Source organism: Acyrthosiphon pisum, chromosome A2 (genome assembly GCF_005508785.2).
Source record: "Acyrthosiphon pisum isolate AL4f chromosome A2, pea_aphid_22Mar2018_4r6ur, whole genome shotgun sequence".
Classification (NCBI taxonomy): Eukaryota; Metazoa; Arthropoda; class Insecta; order Hemiptera; family Aphididae; genus Acyrthosiphon; species Acyrthosiphon pisum.
In genome coordinates this window covers 103,404,443-103,428,066 of record NC_042495.1, presented here as the reverse complement: position 1 = coordinate 103,428,066, position 23,624 = coordinate 103,404,443, and the positions used below count along the sequence as shown (strand labels likewise).

The window sequence follows — 23,624 nt, the reverse complement described above, 5'->3', positions numbered from 1 at the left end:
AGATAATAATCTTACCTTTAGATTTTATAAGAGGTCAATTCACTCTAATTTTTAAACCAACGGAACTACACGTGTTTTGCCGAGTGTATAATTTGCTATATTATGCACTTGTAAGACGGAGACAACACATGCGGGTATAACGTCCTCTTAAATAAGTATTTTTTATTTTTTTTTTTAATATAAATTTACCTTTTAATATTGGAAGTCTGATGGCAAATTGTACTTAACGTAAGGTACTTCCACATCTTCCCCATCAGTGTTGTTGCAGCATATTTCAAAAACTAATGATTTTACGTGTGGTTCAATTCTTTTCTTTGATATATTACGTACAATTTCAGACATTTTAGTATTGATACGCTCTTCCCTCTTGGCTTTTGGCATAAAGAATGAATATAACATACATACTCCTTGAGAAAGCATAGTGATTTCCAGTGCATGTTTATCTTTGAAGTAATTTAAAAATTCATTTAATGTAAGTTCTCCTTCTACTTCAAAACGATCCCACAAAGTCCATTCAACATCATAATACTTGGATTTCGGTGCTAGTAACGGTTCAGAAAAACCAAAGAATGGCAAAGCTAAATTTACAAAGCCATTTTTGTATTTTTCCAAATCTTTCAATCCTCGAGCTAATTTAATGAATTCCTGACAAACGAGACCAGCAACAACAGATGTTGTGGTAGCAATTGCTGGAATGATTTTACCAGCAATGAGCTTACTTCGATGTCTATCAGCAGGTTGAATACCGTAATTTGTAGCTCTTAAATTTGATGCAGCCACAATAAAATCAATATGTAAATTACTATCATCATCTTTTTCAAATTCTAAAGGAACAATTTTTATGTTTTTTAGAGAATCTGTTGGTGGTAAATCCTTTTGAGTTTTATTCAGTTTGCTTTGGTCATAATTTGATGACCCATTAGTTATCTGTGAATCATTTTCAGCAATCCTTACACCAGACTTTGGGACAAACTCAGGAACTTTAACCGAAGACACAACATTGGCAATATAGACACGATCCCTTACCTGATTAATATTATATGTTTCTGCTCTTAAATTAGCTGCTGTCAAAATATAATCCAAATGTAATGTATTATTTACGTCGAATATAATTGGTTTTGGACAACGTTTAGGTCCTGACCAGAATGGTTGACCACTAGTTGTTGATTGATCTGGTGGAAAATTGAATAAAAGTTGTTTGATTTGATTTGTGAATTGATCTTCAAAGTGCATTCTAGCCCATTCAATACAATCGTCTACACTTTGAGGGCGTTCTGCAACTGATGTTCTCACAGAATCCAAAATTTCAACTGGTTGAAGTCCAGGTAAACGATTCGTACGATCAATGAAAGTAGGATCTTCTAAAAATTGTTTAACATTTTCTGGAGTTTGTTTGTAAAGCCCTTCAAAAAGATCTCTAGCCCACTGTAATGTATGTTCAATAGCGTTTGGAAAATTTTTAAGAGTACAAATTGGTATGCTTTTTTCTGGAGGATCTTGAGATGTGCTATAGGATTCTGTCAAGTTTGGTATTACGACTTGTGTGTTACCCTTTGTACCCAATGTTCCAGACTCTAAAAGTGGTTTTTTGTAGAAAACACAACGTCTATCCATATAGATACGAGCATCCACATTATCCAAAGCATTAGCAACACCATCCAAATTTTCAAAAAATGTATCATTATAAGTCTGCTCAGTTTCTGGACAGACCCTATTTGTCTGTGGTTCAACATTAATATTTGGATTCATACGTTTAATTGCTTTTGCAGCCGTTTCAGATTTAGATGTTTGTACATCTTGAGCTCTAAACAAAAACTGTCTGTTGAGGTTAGATTTTTCAATTAAATCCATATCAGTGACATAAATTTTGCCATTGCCACATCCAACACCCATAATCGCAAAGTTTTTCAACAATTCACATCCAATAGCTCCAGCTCCAACAACAAAGTATTTCAAATCTCCCAAAATGGATTGGAATTTTCGTCCATAAATGGAGACTTGACCATCATAGCGATTACCAATAGGCTTGGCATCTTCTTCAGTAACTTCATCTGGTAATGATTCTGTAGCATCAAAGTAAAGCCATTGAAATATTGGACTAAACTTACCGGAACATGATTTCATCACTTCTTGAGCAACAATACCACCAATAAAAGATGTCATTGGATTAATATTACCGGCACAGACTTTTGAAAATATTTTTATTAGATCAACATCAAGTTCAATTGAATCATCGTTATTTACACTTTTGGTTAATTTTAAAAATTCATTTGCATCATCAGAACTCCATGGAATAGGTAAACGACCATTGACTGAAACAAACTTATGAAAAGTTATAAATGCTAGATGTAATTGAGAAGGTCTATCAAATTTTCCAAAATCAGAAATAAGATATTCTGGTTCAGCCAATGAATTTTTCAATGATTTGAAATTTAATTTTTTTGGCATTTTCACTTGAGTAGCAAAACCACCTTTAATATAGTCTGAGTATGATGTAGTATCACCAATACTAAATGTATATGGTCCTAAAACCGTTATTTTTTTTGGTTTACAGCCATTTATTTCAGTCATACCCTGTACTTCTTGAAACGTTACATAATCTCCATCTTCGAAACCGTGTCGAGACTCATCCATACAAGTAACTACTCCTTGTTCTTCCTTAGTAACACCAGCTACCATAACGGAAATTGGATTTTCACCGGTTGAGTCGATTACACTGAAATCTTCACCAAAATCACAGAACACTTGAGCAAACACCCCTCTGGTGTCACCAACTATTAAAGCGATATTGTTCTGATGCGTAATTTCTGATATACGCAACTGTTCGTCTAATGTTGTCTCGGTCAAGACGACAACTTTAAATTGTTTGAGATACGATTCGGACAAAATTCCAGTGTATGACTTGACGGGCACATAGGAATTTAGCTCACCCAACTTAGGACAACTGATATCAGCCCTATTCTTACCGATGTCGTTTTCGGTCAGATAGAACTGCGATGATAGGTCGCTGTAGGTGCACACGACAGAATCGTGCAACGTAACCGACTTGACACCACCAAGTATTACGTTCTTGGCGACTTCCACGCCTAGACCACCGAGCCCACTGATCAGCACGTCGGAAGTGGCCATTTTGCGCATAGCTTCGTGGCCCAAGACGTATAGCTGCCGCGAGTAGAGGCCCTCATCGATCTCCTCCACGCCGTTATTCGACATTGTTACCTGATTTCTCGGTGCTGAGTCGACGGACACTGTAGACGGTTCACCGGAAGCCAGTTTACGCTTCTTGGCCGGCAGTTCACAGGTGGTGTCTAGTACTTCAGCACCAGACATCGGACAATACAGAAACTAATCGTGGAGTGCACGGCCTTTGATGTTGTTATTAATACGGTCACGGCGATAACGGTATACGCGCACAGTTGTCGCAATATGTTACGGGAAAGCGGGAATCCAATGAAGTTTTCACTCGCAGCGATCGTGCGCAATGTCGGGGGGAAAGAAACGAAAAAAAAAATCGACGCGATGATAACGACGATTGTGCAGCGTCGGCGGCGGCGAACGGCAATTGATATTGCGTTACAATATGACTATTATTAAACTATATAGCACCGTGGAATACCCGACGACGAATAACAATAATAAATTACTTAACGTTATAATAATATATTATTTTGTTTAATTATTATTATTAATATTATCGCTGTAATTTCGTAACCGGCGATAGCGAGTGGCGAGTTATTGTGGCGGCGCCGCTGCTACATGTATGATGGAGCGGGGTGGATGGACGGTCGGAAGTTACTATTGCACTACCAATATGTCTATATAGACTCACAGGAGTCAGCGGAGAGCGGAGTGAAAAGAATGCACTATAATAGCACTACTACACAGCGACGGAATGACAAGCGACGGTCGGGTCGAAGAGAACGTCGGACCAATGGCGTCGGCCGTTCGTGGCTCAGGTTATCGGTCGACACCGGCGTCTGTTGTTTACCCACACGCACAAAGGAACGGTGCAAGCCTGCTGGTCACCGTCGCCGGGCCCGCGCCTACCGACCAATCGTATGCCTCGTTATAGTCATTGAGCCATAAAATAAAGTTCTAACACATCTGTGGTTCTAACCTGCTTCCACCGCCCGCCAGACGACGACCAATGCCCTCGACAATTGCTGCCCGAGTACCGGGGATCAGCTGCAAATGATGACCACGGTCGCGGTTATGGTTCCACGAATGGGTGGCGACACTGTGGCTAAACGCGCGCTTTTTGATTGTATATTTAAAACGATTTTCGCACTAATAATAAAATCGTGTTGTATTTTTCTAGTGTCCGAATAAAAAAATAAAATAATTTCGTACAACAGAAATAGAACATAAAGTGCCTACCTATTCTTAGGTTTCTAATTATAAGTTCACTTATATCCAGACCCCTCACATTAAATATTGAGCCTCTTGTACAAAACGTTTTTGCGACCCCTAAAAAACATCTAATAATAAAATACGACTCAATACAATTTACAAGCAAAACGGGTGTCTATAACAATTTCTTGGTTATCAATGGTTAACCCACAACTTAAAGTATCAAAATGACTTAAAAGTATTATAATACACCAAGTGATCTATTTTTTACCTCATTATTTCAAAAAATATTAATGATGTTATTCAAAAAAGTAAAAACTTGAAAAATTATAAGGACAAAAATATTTTCAAAAACGTTGATGCATTTCGAAATAATAAGTGTCTTACATTTAACCAAGCATGCTGCCACCACTTTTTCCTTTGATAATGAATTTTTTCAAATTCTTGAATATTTTTATACTACTTAAGGGTCCCGTATGACAATAGTCAATTACACTCCACTGATTTTACTGGCTGAATTCTACAGTTTAACCTTAGATCAACTATTGTAATATGGGCCCTAAGGAGTGTCCTAGCTGTAGCGATACAATCTTCTGCAGTTTTTCAAATGAGAACCCCCTATTTGACTTTAAATTATTTAGGGGATTACATTTAAAAAACGTTAATGTACGTAATTCAAAATTCTAATAAGTAGTTATATTAAGGATAATAGTCCACAAAAATGGTTTTAAATAATTATAAAATAGACATAAATTTGAATCTAGTATTTATTTTATTGAGCCATTTTTACTAATTATTAATATTGATAGATTAATATTAATGACTAAAATTGTGAAACCATCATAGCTCCCATATCTTATAAACCCATTACCATTGACCTAAGACCTTTTATCCTTATTCCTTAGAACACAAAGTTAAAAAACTCAAAAACTAATTATACAAATTTTGATTTATATCTACTGTACAATTTATAGTTGAATTGGGGTCTTTGTATTTCCACAGGACACTCCTTAAGTAATAAAAAAAAATCTCAAGAATTTAAAATTACAGTCTTATAAAGTAGGTATACTTAAAAATTTTAAAAATCATTTTTTAAATAACTAAATTATGGAAGAACAAAAGGAGTGAGCATGCTCAAAGAATCATCCTGTATAATATAAAATTAGTAGGTGTACCTAACTAAATTTCCAAAATTATATATTAATTTCAACAGGTCTTTGTACTCCAGGTCCAACCCCCTCTTCCTTGTGGGGATCTTGGGTATACAATGTGTTTATGTATTATGTATAATTATGCAGTAATAATGTAGTAGGTGTTTTAGTGAATAGTGTTGCAAAGTTTTTAACATCCACTGGATAGGAGATACGTGGATTCATAAGCGCAACTGGGGGGAAGCTACGAGGCCTTAGTTATTTAATTTTTATTGAAAGTATATAATTTATTATTTTAAATCGTCTATGATAGATACGATAAATATTATTAGCTGTGTACCTGCAGTATTTGTTTTTAATGAAACAGTTTATGTCGGTACATTGGTACGATTATTATACACAATTTTACAGTGTACACACTGAACTATAATATACAAATAGTATATTATTATTGTGAAAAATAAAACTTAAGTAGTGAGTAAATAAATATTTGTATTTTTTTTGTATATTTGTTTTATATTTTTAAGTTAATATCTATGATTGGTGTGTGGGAAACGACCTCACGGGTTACTTTTCATGTAATATCAGGTATAGGGGCTACAGCACCTCCCCTCAACATTTTAGCCCTAGTTACGCCATTACATAGATTATCAAAACTACAAAACTGATTATCCGGAAATTTTAGAAATTGTTTCTTAAATTATAATTTACGATACAAACCATTATTTTTTATTATAGATTTTTAGCACCAGACAACCGAACGCTAATGGAATGTTTGCGTTTTTTTTTTCACTCAGTTGCGATTATTATTTATTATATTTTATTATTTTCATATGTTAAGCCATTATGGCCCTGTAAAATGTAAAATTTAAAGATTTTTGATTTTGTAAAGAATGTAACATTACATCAGTCAGATATGTTATTCAATATTTAGAGAATATATTGCCTAACCACAACTCCTTAAAAATTGTATTTATTAAATGCACCTATTAAAATGTATTAGTATAACATTTAAATAAATAATAATACAACCTATACCTACTCATATGTTTGTTAAATAGGGGCTATAATAGGCAATTTTTATATGGATCTGAAAAATTCTTTCCTGTGAATGTTGAATTATAAATTATAAACCTGCACCTATAGTTCAGTGTTGCCAAATCAAATGTACATAAGTTTCAAATTCGAATTTTGTTGTGATTCGATCATAATATGATATGTGATGGGAACTGGGGATTTCATACGGTGATAACTGATAACTGATAACATTTTAACCAAAAGACAGGATGCAAACAGTATTTTGGCGGTTTTCTTCAACGTTATTGAGTAACTTTTATTGTAAACATAATTTGTTACTGAGAAACAAAAAAATGACTCAAAGGACTTTAATGTGAGTGTTTTTTGTTAGGTAAATTAAAATGTAAATTTATAAACGAATGTTTTATACAGGTCTTATTTTGGTCCTAAAATGGAATTAAAAAGGAAAAAGATCCACCAGTTTTATCAGTTAGTACGTCTTCGACATCTCCAGAGTAAGTCATACATACATATTTATATACATATTTGCAATGTTAATACATTTTAATATATTTCGACAGTATTATAATTATAATCATTCATCAAATTGGTCTTGCAAAAGTCTATTTCTTTAAAAATTAGATGTTGTTTACTTGTTTTGCTAGGCCGCTAGAGAAAAGGTGCTGGTTCAGTGGTTTTCCATTTTTAAGTTAGGACAGCTCTTATAGTGTTTGAATTGGCAATGGTTGAAAACTGCTGCTTTATCCTACATTTCCATAATGCCATTCAGTTCCCTAATCATTGTTATAAATAGATATATGATAGATAATCATAATCTATTTATTATTATTATTATTTTTTTTTAATATGACTAATTTAATCTAAAGTTGTAATTAAAATAGTTTTTATAATATGTTTTGGCGATCAAAATATTATTATAAATTATTTTCTAAAAGAATAGTTCTATATTACTTCCTAAATTAAGATTGAAACATTTAACATGTTAACACAATACCAACTAAATAAGATTTTATTTGAAATTTCCTAAATTATTAATGTATAATTAAATTTGATAGAGATCTAGAAGTTGTCCACTCCAGTCCAATAAAGACTTATGGAAAAAGAAAAAAACATGCCATATTATTTAGTGATAGTGATGAAGAAACATCTGACAGGTAAATTATATTTTTACTGACAGCATTGTTTGTTATTAATACCTTCTAAATATTCAATGTAGTAAAAAAAAATGTGCAAAAAATACAATTTCAAATAAACCAAATGATGAAAAATTAGAAGAATCCATTGAAGAACAGTCTCCTTTAAAAGATACAGATAAATCACTAATACAGGATAATGAAATATCTGAAAGTGATTGTGGAACAACAAAAATAAATGATCATCCTATAAAAGCTCTTCAAGACCAAACCCAAATGTAAGTATTAATTAATATTTGAAGTTAAATTAATTAAATAATGGTTAACTTCTTAGTTATTCAATTTAAATTTAGTAAAACAAAATGTGAAGAAGGTTCACTGCCAACCCATATCGAGTCAGATAATTCTGATACTGATAAGAAAGTCTCCAATAAACTAATTACTGACAAAAAAAACAAATTGAAAAAAAAATCAAAAAAGCCAAGTAAAACAGAATCACCGGAAAAATCAGACAAATCGAGTGAAGAACAGTCTCCTACAAAAGATGCTGATGGATCTCCAATTCATAAAAAAATTTCTGAAAGTGAATATGATCCAACAAAAAAAAATTATCATCCTATAAGAGATGCCTTTTGGAATCATAACCAACCGTGAGTAAAAGTTAATAATATCAGAAGTTAAAATTGTTAGTATCTTCATTGTAAAAAAAGATAATATAATATTAAATTTTAAATCTATTCTATATTATAATTTTGTTTCTAGAATAACTAAATAATTTGTTTCTTAAAAAAAAAAAATCATTTATTTTTATATTTTGGATCACTTAATTAATATTAGTCATTTCATTTTTAATATATTTAACTGAAATAAAATTATTTATTATATATTTATTAAAATTAAAAATGTAATTTCAATAGGACTCCATATAGTGCACTAACCAAAACTTTATTGTGCATTGAAGAGGTTAGTGCTAGATTGAAAATTATTGAAATACTTTCAAATTATTTCCGCTCAGTGATTGTGGTTAGTCCTAAAGATTTATTACCAAGTGTATACTTGTGTTTAAATAAAGTTTGTCCCGATTATATTGGTTTGGAATTAGGCATTGCCGAGACTACACTTTTAAAGGTACTTGTATTATTTGTATAGCATACAATAATTATTTATTACTACATGAAATATTTTACATTGATTTTTAGGCTATAGTTCAAACAACAGGAAGAAGTATGGCACAGGTAAAATCTGATGTTAAAAAAATCGGTGATTTAGGGATTGTTGCAGAAAAAAGTAAAAGCAATCAAAAAACAATGTTTAAACCTGCCCGGCTAACTGTGAAAAGTGTATTTGATAAATTAAAGGACATCTCAGAAATGACTGGTCATGCTGTATGTATATTAAGTTATTAATATGTCCTCTTATTAGTAATTATTTAATACTAATATTATATATATCAACCATATTATTATTTTTATTCTTAAAGAATACATTTTAAATATTTTAGGTGACTGTTAAAAAACTTGATAAAATCCAATCAATGTTCATTGCATGCCAAGATTCTGAAGCAAGATTTTTGATGCGATCATTAGCAGGGAAATTAAGGATAGGACTTGCTGAACAATCAGTTCTACAGGTGAATATTCTTGTTATTACAAAATAATTGATGCGGTCTTTTTAACATGAACTAATATGCATCCCAGTAATTTATTATTATAGTTTATAATATTATATAAGCCACTATAATAGTAAGTTGATTAGTAATTAGTAATTACTTTTAATATTTAAATAGAAATTAATGTACCTACCTATAAAATGTTTTGTAACATTAATAATGTATCATATGGTTTTTCTAGGCTCTTGGTTTAGCTTGTACAATGACGCCACCACCTCAAGATTTTCCACCTGAAATACTTAATGCGGCGAAAAAAATGTCTGAAGAAAAATTCAAGAAAACTTATGATGGGAATACTTTAATCATAAAAACAACTTATTGGTAATAAAACTAATAATATCTTATGTACATATTTATTTTTGATTAAAAAAATCTTCCTGTGTATTTTTAGTGAAAGTCCAAATCTAGATATAATAATACCTATTATCTTAGAAGTGGGTGTAAGCGCCTTACCTGAAAATTGTAAGTTAACTCCTGGGATACCTTTAAAACCAATGTTAGCACATCCAACTAAAGGTGTACATGAAGTGCTAAGTAGATTTGATGGATTGAAGTTTACATGTGAATGGAAGTATGATGGAGAAAGAGCTCAGGTATATTATTTTTACTTTTTCTTTGTAATTTAAAAATTAAATGCTTATAGTTTTATTCATTTTTTATAGATTCATTTGACAGAAGACGGAAATATTTGTATTTACAGTCGTAATCAAGAAAATAATACTAGTAAATATCCAGACATTATTAATCGTTTGGATTCTGTTAAAGGTCCTAATGTTAAATCATTCGTGATGGATTCAGAAGCTGTTGCATGGGATAGAGAAAATAAAAAAATAATGCCATTTCAAATATTAAGTACTCGTAAACGAAAGGTAAATTATTTTTATTAGTATGATAAAATATATTAAAATATTTAATATTGTGAATAATTTAGAATGCCAATGAAGCGGATATTAAAGTACAAGTATGTGTATATATGTTTGATTTACTCTACCTCAATGGAGAATCTTTAGTTAAAAGACCCTTCTGTGAACGTCGGCAATTATTAAGAGAAAATTTTATTGAAGTTGAAGAACAATTCTTATTAGCCACATCATTAGATACAACCAAAATGGAAGAAGTCCAAGATTTTCTAGAAGAATCTATAAAAGGTACAAATTTAATAATTTATAGAAAATCAGTGGTATCATTTCAGTTTTTAATAGATAAGTAGATAATTTTTGACATACTCAAATAGATAACTTTTAAAAAAAACTGCTCAAAAACATATTTATACTCGCATTTTCATTGAATTACTATTGCCATCTTACATATTTTATAATTTGGATATTTTTAGTCTAATCTTTACAATAAACATTTTCTAATTAACTAACAATATAATTTACAAACTAAAAATATAAAGAAACAAATATGTTTAAAAATCATAACAATTTAAAAATCTGTATACTTATGAACATTTAAATTAATATGACAATAATATTTTTAAGCTATTAGTGCATTTCTTTTCAATTTTGAAAATATATCCACAGCTTCACATAAATCTATTTTAAGTACCTAAAATACCACTTTCAAGTGCAATGCCTAGTTAGTCACTCGGCCATTAATATCCCATTGTTGGGTACATATGAGTCTTAACTAACTTAAAAGAAGAAATAATTTACACAATAATATTATGAAGTTATGATATGTTATTTATAATTGCTTGCTTACTGGTTCAAGTTTTGTCAGTTCTTTTAAACATATTTTAAATGGTTTGCTTTAGTAATTACATTTATTTTGCATGTCTGTCTTTGGGAGCAATACCCATTTTCTGTGATATTTGTTCATATTTATAAACGGAAAATTAAATTATAATACATTAAACTAAAGTTAACACAATAGACTAATAGAGACTGGAACATTACTGCCACAAGTTAACTGAAATCAGTGATAAATTAGAGGATTATGATATTACTGTTGTGCATACAATAATAGTATAATCCTTTTTTTTCAAAAAACACATATATCATGCAGACCAACTTACATACACATCCACATTCTCCATGTGCTTACATAAAAATATATTTCAGCTATACCAATTAATAAGCAATTTATTATTGTGACTATAGTTTTCCAGTTTCTGCACAATATAATATTTCCTCAGAATATTATAAAAATAGTCGTGCTTTTTTTCACCAATATGGTTAAACCAACCTGGCAATCAACCAGGCAAATCGGGCCGCTTTTAAGATCAGACAAGGATAAATGCCCACTTTGTGCCCCCAAAATAATGCCACCATAGAAAATGTTATAATTTAAGTTTAAATTATTTATTAAATAAATATGAGGATAATTTCATAGTTTTATTACATGCATGTAACTGAGTATTAGTTTGTTTTTGTCCTTAAAATAAAACAAATATTTATGAATTTCAGCTTTTGTTATTACTTATTAATTATTCTACTAACAATCGGTACCTATTTTTTTTACAAAAATATAAATTATATTTATTTATGTGTAGGAAATTGTGAAGGATTAATGGTCAAAACTTTAGAAGAAGAAGCTACTTATGAAATAGCCAAGCGTTCACGTAACTGGTTAAAATTAAAAAAAGATTATTTGGATGGTGTTGGCGATACTATAGATGTAGTAGTTTTGGGAGGTTATTTAGGTCGTGGAAAACGTACTGGTACTTATGGTGGTTTCCTATTAGCTTGTTATGATCCAGATAGTGAAGAGTATCAGAGTATATGCAAAGTAATTAAATATTTACAAATATTATTATAAAATATAAATGTAAGTCATAAAGATTCCTATTTAAATTATCAGAATATTTTTTTTCCTAGATTGGAACAGGATTTAGTGATGAGGACTTGCAAACACATACAGAGTTTTTCCAACAACATATTATTGATGGGCCTAAAAGTTATTACCGCTTTGATCAAAGCCATGAGCCAGATCATTGGTTTGAGACAGTCCAGGTATGGGAAATAAAATGTGCAGATTTGTCATTATCCCCAGTGCACAGAGCAGCATTAGGTATTGTAGATCCTGAAAAAGGAATTTCGTTAAGGTTTCCAAGGTTTCTACGTATACGAGAAGATAAGTCAATTGAACAATCTACTTCCGCTCAACAGGTACTTAAAACCTAAACATTATATTTTGCAATCTAAAATAAAAATACAATAACTTATTATCGAAGTTACTATATTTAGTCTCATAAATACACCAATTGGCAACTAACCTCTAAATTCTGAAACCTACAGGAGTACAATAAAAATGTATATTTATTTAATTCATAGACCTTATAGCTTATACTAATAAATGAACTATAAGCGTGGTACAGTGATGTTGTTTATTCGCTTATAGGCTATCTAGATAGACAATAATAAAATCACAACCTGGTTTGTCTGTTTAACATGTTCAAAAGTAGGACAACATGTTCAGCTCAGCCAGAAACTTCTAATTTGCTCCTTATATTAGTATAAGGTTTATGAATTAATTATAATATCAGATTAATCATTTAAATTAATAATAAACTGAGCAAATAATCTTATCTAAAAATGTATCTAGAATTTTAGATTATATTTGTTCCCAATTGAGTATTGACATTTTGACAAAAACATTCAGCAAATTCTGTTTTCTATTTAGAAAACATACAACTTTTAAAAAAAATGTGTATAATATTATATTCTCACAAATAACCAAATGATGAAAATAAAATAGCAATACCTAATTATAAATTTCATCTTTCATTATGTTTATTAAACAGTTTGACCTACTTCACATTGTTTTTAAAATATGAATTAACTCACTAAGAGTACACAGTAGATGCCTATAAATGTTTTGAAATATAATACAATAACATTTTATGTAACTAGTTTCTCATAAGACATAACTTTTTTTTAGATAACATTTTACGTTTTAAAAACTCTTGAGAACTTTACTAAATCTGTTTTAATATTATTGCATAATTAATTTTCAGATTGCTGAGTTATATTATAGTCAGGTGCAAATTATAAACCAAGGAAGTACAAATACAAATAGAGAGGACTTTTACTAGTTGAGATACTTCAATCTGTTTACATTCAATTTTTAGTATAGTTTTTTTTAACACATTTTATTGTAACACTGTAAATAGTAAATACAAATAATACATGATTATTTTTTTAATTAATATGGTGTTTTTTATTGTATTGTGTTGCAGTTATACATATGATTACATGCAATATATCTATCAATAATCTCAATCTTCTTTTAGTTTTGAAATCTATAATAATTAATAATAGTAACTGGATTTTATGTTTGAATAGGTCTTATTAATTTGAAAATTATTTCATATAGGAACTAATAAGTACTGCAATAGTCATTATTTTTCTTAAAAGTTATTTTATAACACTGTAATAAGATGTAAGCAGTGAAAGTGACCCATATATTTTAGTACAGAGAAAAAACCTGATTATTTTTCTTCTAATTACACCAAAATGTTCTGTAGTGAATAGTACATAGATAGAATTATGTAATACATTTTTAAAATAATTTAATTTTGTTCTGTATTCCCCAAGTAAAAAATGTGATAATTCAATTAAATATATAAAAAAAAACTGGATATCTAATTATAATAATTTACATACCTTATATAGTAATATTTAAGTATATAATGTTTTATGTGATTAAAAGTCATATAAAAAAAAAAAATTGGACACACTTAGTCACTTTCAGGTAATGTCATCAATTTTTTATGTAAGAAAAACAACTGAGCAAATTTTATTTTATTAATTATACCTATTTTTATAGTCTTACTCTTTTACCCATTGTGGTATACCTATTTAAAAAAAATTCTATTTTATAATTGCTAATTGAGGGATATTTAACATATTTATTAATTAATCAAATTGCCTTAAGCATTATTTCTACATAATATACCATACATATCTTACAAAAGCATAAAACAATGTATTTTTGTTCATACACATGTTTAACATGTAGATTTGTCATTACTCTTTTTAATTATTGGATAATATTAAAAATGAAAAAAAAAATATGTTATGAATAAAGAATGTCCCAGATCTAAAAAGCTAAGGGTATGTGGAAATAATTAGTGTCAAGCTTAAAAAAATAACATTTTCTTTTCTTGTAAAACTAGAACCTACCTATTACAAATATGTGAATTTTTTTTCGTTGTGCATACTAATTTATGGTTTTTAATTTTACTCGAACACAATGTAACAAATTATAAAATAGGTACAAGTTTTTTTTTCAACGACCAAGTCTTAAGTTTAACACAATAGCTAATACACATTATCATATTATTTGTCAATATTAGTGTCCATTTGTGAATATACATAATATATAATATTACAATGTATAATGTAGTATGTACCTATATCTAACATAGGTACGAATTATTCAAATTTGGCTTACTGTATTGACTAGCACATTTATTACAATTGAAAACTTCTGAGTTTCATTTAAATTTAAATCAAAAAAATTCTTCACATTTCTCGTGTTTAGCTAATATTAGTCGATCGGGATTAATGTTCAGTTCGTATAATAAGTTGTAAAGTTCAGCCCGAGATGTCGCCGTGAGATCTCGTTCTCTTCCCAAAATCCAAATAATATCTGCAAACAGTTATAATATTTAGATTAAGATTGTCCTAAAACCGCGAGTGTTTGTGCACACAGTGCTCATAATAAACTGTTCATTATTGTTATATAATATTAATATATAGTATATCTGTATATTCTATAAGTGGGTAATATTGTCATATGGATAGTGGATACTGCAGGTATATACATCGTAACTCTCCTCTGAATATGCAATTGGTGTGAGTGTGAGTTGATTCCCGAGACTTACTTTGTCTACCTCTAGGCTATACTAATTGATTTCCGTGGTACGTTGAGTGACTTATGAATCGATTCCCAAACTACAGCCTAATAAACGTTATACCGTTACCCCAGGAGGAACTACAGGCAAGTGGCTGACGAGTGACAAGTCTCCGACATTTTTTTTTAGTTACCTATTTACCCATTAAATTTGGTCAACCGTCATATATTTAATTCATTATATACTATCTATGACACAAATTTAAAAGTAAGCTAAACTTTTTTAATCTAGCTCATGAAATCTTGTCGATAATCGTCATAGTTGTTTTTTTTCATAATATACTAGTGGGGTATTGAGGGGAAGGGTGGTTCCCAACCAATGAGGTTCTGCCGTTATGGACTATTAGGTTATACTTGTGCATTATTTCCCTCATAAATACTTTTTAATTGTCCCTGTACCAATTATTTACCGGTCTTGATTTACGTAATGAGAATCAACTCGTACGCAGCGATAATCATAGATAATAATAAGAATATTTTATTGACTTTGGCCTATGGTGAAACCATTACAGGAATATAGGATAATACATTAAATTTACTTTACCTGTGTGGAAAAGACCAAAACTTGTACAAGACCACAGAATTGTATAGTTGTGGTAATCCGTGTACATGATGTAATACAGACCAGTGGTAGGTATCATGCGTGAAAACAAACCGGGTAGTCGACTTTCGGCCTGGTAGTTGAGTACAGATTTGCTTTTCGATACAAGGGTCGCCATTCCGGAAAATATATTCGGGTTTCCCGTTCTGACAGTAAAACAATAATTATGTTAATACAATTTATATAGGCGTAGGTGTGGACGTGTGGTGTATCAAATTAATTTATAATCATAATATGTAAATGGTGTAGATAATAAAATTATTATAATATTAGCGTATGAAAATATCATGAAGTATAAAATTGTGAATTATTTCAGTATTTTATTTTATTTTTTCGTATATTAGTCTTATAATAGTCATTATGCTTATAATAATTTAGTCACAATAAATAATAATGGTATCATCGTGGAATCATTGCATTAATATCAATAGTTATAATTTATAGCTACAACTCTTGTGCTACAATATTATAGTTAATAAATGTATATTTTCACTTTTCGGTATAATTAATTCAACCATTTTACTAATAGTTAAATAGATATTACTTTAATAACAATAGCCAATAACATAATAAAATATACTTAAATAGTAGTATAGTACCTATCTACTACCTAATATAGGCTGGTATACTGTCTTCGCTCAGAATCATTTTTGCATACAATAATTGTACATCAATGAGTTCAAATTTAACACATTTTACACATTCATAATTACAGTGATGGTAACTACAGCGGTACCCACTACCCTGCCCATTTTTTTTTGGGGCTTTCCCAATTATTAAGAAAAATACTGGACATTTTTTACCACCCAAAGTTCTAACTAGGTAAATCTAGTTTCTAGTTATTAATAAATCTAAGAATTTTTACTGCTTCAAAAGATGATGTAACACAAAAAAAACATTGTACAACCAATACATTCATCAGTCCGCTCAGATTCTAAAATTGTAATTTAATAGACAATTAATTAATTTATACTGATAGTTATTATTAGTTTTTAATGAAAATAATAATTCTTAAATACAAACAAATAATGTATACAGAATTTTTATTTCAACATTATTTCAAACAGTTAGGAATCCAATCAGAGGTAAGTGGTATGTCAGACGTCAGTGTACCTAGTATAGCTATACTAATATATTATCATATTATGTGTATTATTAACTTATTTTAAAACGGATTACAGTTCTCATTTCTCAAGCTCAACTCTTAAGAGTTAAGACAGCCGTGTCATGTCCATAAACGTTCTCTATTCTATATACTAGTCTATAGCAGGGGTGACCAAACCGATGATCGCTTCTTATTAACATATTTCCTCATTCCTGCTCTTCGTATTATTTTTCATTACCTATATTGTGTGGCTTGTGACTTTTATCGCGGGCCACCCGTTGTCTATAATAATAGTCTATCGTAAGTCAAAACGAGTGTTTGATAATCCAATATGGGTGTTTGCTTTCGAAAAACAGAATACCATGTTATATTTTATTCAAAATATTGTATCACAAATATAACACTATACATAGGTACCTATTTTGTACTCAAGGACAAAAGAATGTATAGAAATTAAAACAAAAATACGACATCATATTATGACATAATATATAGACATATATATATATTATAATTTATAGGTATATATTAATATATTATACATTATTATTCTAGCTACTTTCAATTTTTCATTATAACACTATATAAATAGAAAATAGTAATCAGAACAGGATTCATCACTGCCGTTTTTTGGAGAAAAATACACCTATATAACTATATAGGCGTAACATAATACATATACCTACGCATTCCAACGCGTATCTACTGACTTGAGTTTCACTCCGATAATAATTTTGAAAACAGATTTAATTTTGTTGTTGAGTGAACTTATTGGATTATTGGAGTCAAAAGTTAAATATATTATTCTTAAAAAGAAAAATCCCAACAAAAAAATCTCATATTTGTAGAAATTTCAACTACAGTTTTGACATTGTTTTTTTTTTTAATTCTCGACTTGAAAGGTTCAAAATAGACTTCATAATAAATTAAAATATGTTTTCAAAATTATTGGCGGAGTAAAACTCAAGTCGATACGACAGTACGTTGGAACGCGTAGTGAGCGTACCTACCGGCTACCTATATACCTATCTGGAATTCACTTGATATAGATACCAATAGTCTATAGAGTATTAGAGTTACGTATTGACGTAGTACATAGACATTAACATATCAAGATATCTATGAGTCTATACGGTATATATATAAAATAAATGATACTAACGCACTTAGACCTCTAAAACGTGCAGGTGTGCTATAATATTTCATATTTTAAAAATAACATAAATGTATGGTATTCCAATATAATAATGATAGACGTAAAAATACAAGGGGTGCTAAATTAGAACTTGGGGGTGCCAGAGACCCTTAAGCACCCCCCCCCCCCCATAGTTGCGCCAATGATTATAGTATGTATATTTATATTAAGCTCTAATGAAATATGTAATTAAATTACTACCTATTATAGTTTATGTGTTAAAGGTGTTACCTATATAGGAATTTAAAAAGTTAATAGTAAATTTAGATATTAGCTATTTGGTAAATAGAGGTTAGAATAAGTATTTATTATAACATGTATACATAATACATATTAGTATATTACCCAACACTTTCGGGATTTGAGTAATTGGCATGACAAGAGTAAAATATTATAATATAATGGTATATTGGTATTAGACATTGGTAGATTCCTATACTATGGTATACCAGATGATCCATTTAAGAAACAAATTAAGTCTCTTCACTCATAATTTCGAAAATTTTTGCATTTTTTCAAAATATTCTTTTTATATAATTTATGTAATTACTTATTTCAAAACAAAATTCCTGAAAAAAAAAATTATTTTTTCAGTTGTAGACAGTCCTGTAAAGAATACTTTTAAAAAGTACTTGAGTAAATACTCAAATACATTTTTTTTTAAGATACTACTCAAATACTTATGGTTTTTAAAGTGGGTTTCTAATTATCGTAATATAAACACATAGGTAATAGGTAATCTAATAGTTATCTAATAGTTTTAAAGGGAATATTATTATTCACTATTCAATAACTTTTTTTAGAAATCTGGTTTTCATAAACCTTTGGGCTTCGGCTAACACAGAAATACAGAATATTAAATAAAACTATTAAATATTATTGTAGTTGACAATAATATTTTTTCAACCAATTATTTCGAATAAAAATAAAATGTTCGAAATAAAAAACCAAAGTATTCAATACCAAAAAGTATTTAATACAAAAAAAAGTATTTATTTTATTTTATTTTTATTTTATTTTTTTATTTTTATTTAATATAAACGGACATCTGTCCTAAAACATAATAATATTAACATTGTGTTACATATTGATAAGTAAAACATTAATTAATAGATAAATATATACTTAAAATTAGAGAATGAGTAAAATAATAGGCTAAAATAGAAAGAATACAATTAAATTTACAAATTATTTAAAATACCATTCAAAATACTTCACGCTGAAAGTATTTCAAAAGTTATTCAATACTTAAAAAAGTATTTGAATACTTTTACTTAAATACTTTACAGGACTGGTTGTAGGTATTACTTTTTTGAATGACATATCACGACATCATACATTTTTTATTTCATGTTCCGAAGCAAAATATTATTATGCGTGTAGACATTCAAATAGTTCACTCTGTATTGGACATTGGTATTAGTATCTATACGCTATACCTTAATATCTATAGACTATATTATAACTAGTAGTATATATAGTATATATTATAGTAGGTATATATCGCTTACATTCTATTTTTCGTTCCAATATGTACTTTGTATGACGTTCCATCGGGGTTTAAAGTAAAATTGAATGAAGTACAACTAGCAGTCATCTCCATCATGTAGAACGTTTTTTCCACTTCGTACCATTGTCCTTCAAACTGTAAAACATTTAAATTAAATATTTTTCTCCAACGGACTTTTAAAAATATTGAGCTACGCGTGCGTACCCCTCGCCTGCAGCTACCGAAAATAACAATAAGGTAAACTAGCGTCACTTTCACAGTTTAACTGTTTGATGTTTATATAGATACAACAGTAAACCAAATAGGTAGGTATCTAATACAGGTATCGATAACTCGAATCTCAAGGGAAATACAAATAATTCGATTAATGTATTTTTCGAGCTATATATAGATACCTCTACGACCAGGGGCGTATTTAGGTAGGGGCTATGGGTCCCATTGCCCAGAGCGGCAAATTTTTAAAGATTTAGAGGGGCGGCAAATTTTTATTTTTATTTAACAAATTATTCGTTTGTCGTCACACATGTAGGTATTTTGAAAGATTTACTATTTTATCACATATACATATTTTTTCACTCTTAACTGGTACAATAATGTTGTTTAAATGTCTAATTATACCTTCCTTGTTGAATGTAACATTACAATTTTAAATTAGTATATATTTATTATATATATTATATGCAGTATATTAGTAAATACATTTACTGTTGAGGGGGGCGGCAAATATGTGTTGCCCCTATCCTGAAATTCCTAAATACGCCACTGTCTACGACTCTAACACAATTTAAAAACATTTCATGGGATAATAGAAAAAATTCGAGTTTTCGAAATTTTCGGGTTATCTAAAGTTTAGAATCGATTGTATAATAATATACTATAACTATTTAGTTATTAGCTATATTTTGTTATAATATGGTATATATAAATATAATATTACAAAATTACAATAATTATGGTCAGCTGCTCTTTGTAAGTTCCTATACAGTGCCGCAAAAACCGGGTGTGTTGCGTGCGTCAAACACACGGGCCCAGGGCCCCAACCCATAATGGGGGGGGGGGGCAAAGATAAAAATTTTAATATATTATATAGAAAGAAAAAAATAAAACCATTTTGTTATAATAATAGTTATTAATAAAGATTGAACAATAGATTTGTTTTGTTTTGTACACAACAATACAAAATTATCATATACATCAACGTTTCTTTTGCAGCCTGTATAAGTTGTATAACCGAAATTAAAAATAGAAAAATAAGACTAAAAATATAGATTAAACTAAGATTAAAAATAAGACTTTCAAGTATAGCTTTGCTCAATATTGAAAGACAACAAACAAATGATATTAACATAGAAAATATAATTGACAATTTTGCAAACAAAAAGGCAGGAAAAATGAATTTTTCCGTATTTATTTCTGAGTTGACTGTTAATGTATGGTATGTTCAATTTATTTGTTATTTAATAATTATTTATATTTAAAATGAATAAAAAAGGCTACAAATTATTACATTTATTTATTTGTAAATACATAGGTATTAGGTACCTATACGTTTTTCAATTATGTTAACTTTTCTTTGTATGAGTAAAAACTCAAAATTCCAAAGTATGTTTTCAAATTTGGAAAAATTAATTTTTCAATTTTCGAGAGTGACGAGGGGGCCATTCATTTTATTTACACACGGGCCCAAATTGGTGTAGTTGCGGCACTGTTTCTATACATATATGTATTGCACCACCTACCTCTTTGGGGTCGAATGTCTTCATGGTCTCCTTTTTCGGACATTTTCCCAGACTTTGACCGCTGACGAAAACGCTTAGCGACAACAAGAATATCACAAAAACAGACATTTTATTTCGACTGCACGTTCAAAATACTGTTGGGCCGCGTCCGACCTATAAAACTTGTTAAAACAATAATATATCGTGGGAACTATATGAGTAATAGGTAAGTACCTACACGTCTTGCGGGACACGAGTCGCAACAGCACTGGGGCTATATAGCTGGTATAATAGTATTATAAACGGTTGCCTACTCAATACAAAATGTATAAGGTCATCGGTCCACGAGTCCGCTGTCAATACACTGCTGCAGTGTACCTATATATATTATTAGTCACGGCGTTTTCTCGTACGGGCGCGTAAAAAAAAAATATACACAAAAATAGGTAGGTAGGTATAGGTGGACCACGGCGGGCTCCCTCTCGATCGAAAAATACCCAACGACTGAATTACCTACTGTAGGTATATATAGTTCTTTCCGACGGCGCCGCACGCGGGTCGAGTGATGGTATGGCATCATAGAGGTGGGTATCTCCAGCAGCAGACTGCAGCGGGACAACCGGCCAGAAACAATATTATAATATCACATATAGGTAGGTTGTGGGTATACAGTAAACGGTAATTTATAATGATATTATACCTATATATTTATATTATACTAGGTGAACGGGTTCTTGGGGCAGACGTGTAGGGGACCTACTATAAACACGCGCGTCACTAATGCACGATAATAATCGTAAGTACAGAACATATTATACGGTATGATCTCTCCGGCGCTGGCACACATTTTTTTTACGACGTACACACACACGTCATTATAATACTCCTACCGTCCGACCGAAAACAATAGTATCTATATTATATGGGTATATATAGGTAAGTAATATTATATGCATGAACACTTTCGCCGGATCATCGTCTGTATGTCTACTTAGAGGCGTTTCAATATTATATACCTACATAATATTATTTTACCCGCGTGGTCCGATCGACAGATCTTTGTGACGGAGCACATTAACGCGTACAGATCGCCGTGGACTTTGTGAAATTTTATTAATTAAAATTATATTAACCACTCTACCCTTTATCATAATTTATTAAAAAATGCATACAATTCGTACAGCAATAATAATAAAAAATAGATGCCTATACCTATTAACAATAAATAATAATAAATTAAATACTTAAACGAAAACAATATAATATATAATTTAGTCTAAACTATTATATAAGTAACAGAAAAATATCAAAAATGTGGTTTTCAGATGATTTTCGATGAATACCTTTAATTAAAAATAATTCTTTATTAGTTTATTCCTAGGACGAAACTGTGGGACTACTGGGACTCCAAAAATAGACCAGAGTAGAATTAAATCTATAAATGAGAGGTGGTATTTAAGTAGTATTTCAAATTTTTATACCGGTACCTGGTATTTGTTTACTACCGGTATCTACGGAATTAGCGGTTACACGGTATGTTTGGTCATTAACGAAAATGTTATTATAATCACACCTAAATCGAAAAAAAACAGATAATTAGAAACATCACTGACCAATTTTAATCGAAGGAAATAACACGTATGGATTATGTAAAAAAAATTCTGTCTCAAAAATGTTTAAATGTAGGTACCTACCCAAAATATGATTTTTTTATATTTTTAGTTTTTACATAACCTATTTATACATTTTTTTATATTTTTCGTTAAAATTTAATATTACCTATTTTAATAACATTTAATTCACAATAAATGATTTTTATAATTTACTTATAAGTTTAGAATATAACAACAAATTTAACAAATTGTCTGTATGAAGTCAATTTGTGTTGTAAAAACGGAAGCCATTTGGGAATTTATCTATTCAGTGTTCATAAAACCTATTTCGACGGCAATTTTATTAACCTTTTTGTAAAACGAGAGCCAAATAAACTATCTCCTTTTTTAAGTATCGAAAATACTGCAAAACATTAAGTAACATTTACATTAAGTAAATAAGAGGAACGTGAGTAGAACTATCCAGTGATATTAATCGGAAATATGTACAAAAGTTAGTAATTAATTTAAATTTAAAATAATAGCTAATATAGGGGGATAGGTAAATTGGGTCCACAATAATTTTTGTACATTTTGAAAGAGATAAATTGAGTGCCGGGAAAAAAAGGTAGAAGGTAAGTTGGGTTTCGGCTTCATACTCACTTACCTATAGGTATACCTGACTGTAATCACTATTTAT

At 29.8% G+C, this 23,624-nt stretch overlaps 3 protein-coding genes across 5 annotated transcripts in view; 1 reads left to right on the top strand and 2 right to left on the bottom strand.

Moving 5' to 3' along the window:
- The window catches only part of LOC100165036 (ubiquitin-like modifier-activating enzyme 1), a 4,597-nt gene extending 680 nt beyond the window's left edge, over positions 1–3,917 (bottom strand). Inside the window, exon 1 of the mRNA XM_001943472.5 lies at positions 190–3,917. Within this exon, the coding sequence (XP_001943507.1) occupies positions 193–3,330 (3,138 nt within the window). The 5' untranslated portion in view covers positions 3,331–3,917 and the 3' untranslated portion in view covers positions 190–192. The remainder of the gene's footprint in view (positions 1–189) is intronic.
- A 3,051-nt stretch (positions 3,918–6,968) lies between these two features.
- LOC100167056 (DNA ligase 1) lies at positions 6,969–13,494 on the top strand (the record flags this gene model as incomplete). Its single annotated transcript, XM_008188357.1, has 14 exons — positions 6,969–7,033; positions 7,595–7,693; positions 7,756–7,950; positions 8,026–8,322; positions 8,590–8,800; positions 8,872–9,057; positions 9,174–9,302; positions 9,523–9,662; positions 9,733–9,934; positions 10,004–10,210; positions 10,273–10,489; positions 11,839–12,074; positions 12,164–12,454; positions 13,303–13,494. Coding segments are annotated over 14 exons (2,553 nt in total), but the record flags the coding sequence as incomplete, so codon positions are not given.
- A 1,059-nt stretch (positions 13,495–14,553) lies between these two features.
- On the bottom strand, positions 14,554–22,298 carry LOC100572774 (apolipoprotein D). 3 transcript variants are annotated; one of them, XM_016807328.2, is made up of 5 exons: positions 21,571–22,298; positions 21,354–21,506; positions 19,616–19,749; positions 15,748–15,950; positions 14,554–14,939 (listed from the first exon to the last, which is right to left on the bottom strand). In XM_016807328.2, exons 2-5 carry the CDS (start codon positions 21,459–21,461, stop codon positions 14,800–14,802), a joined length of 585 nt encoding a protein of 194 aa, XP_016662817.1. In that variant the 5' UTR covers positions 21,462–21,506; positions 21,571–22,298; the 3' UTR covers positions 14,554–14,799. The 3 variants fall into 3 exon arrangements, with proteins under 3 accessions (XP_016662817.1, XP_008186576.1, XP_008186577.1); XM_008188354.3 differs by having other exon boundaries at positions 21,567–22,297; XM_008188355.3 differs by having other exon boundaries at positions 21,354–21,514; positions 21,571–22,297.
- Between the last annotated feature and the right edge of the window lie 1,326 nt (positions 22,299–23,624).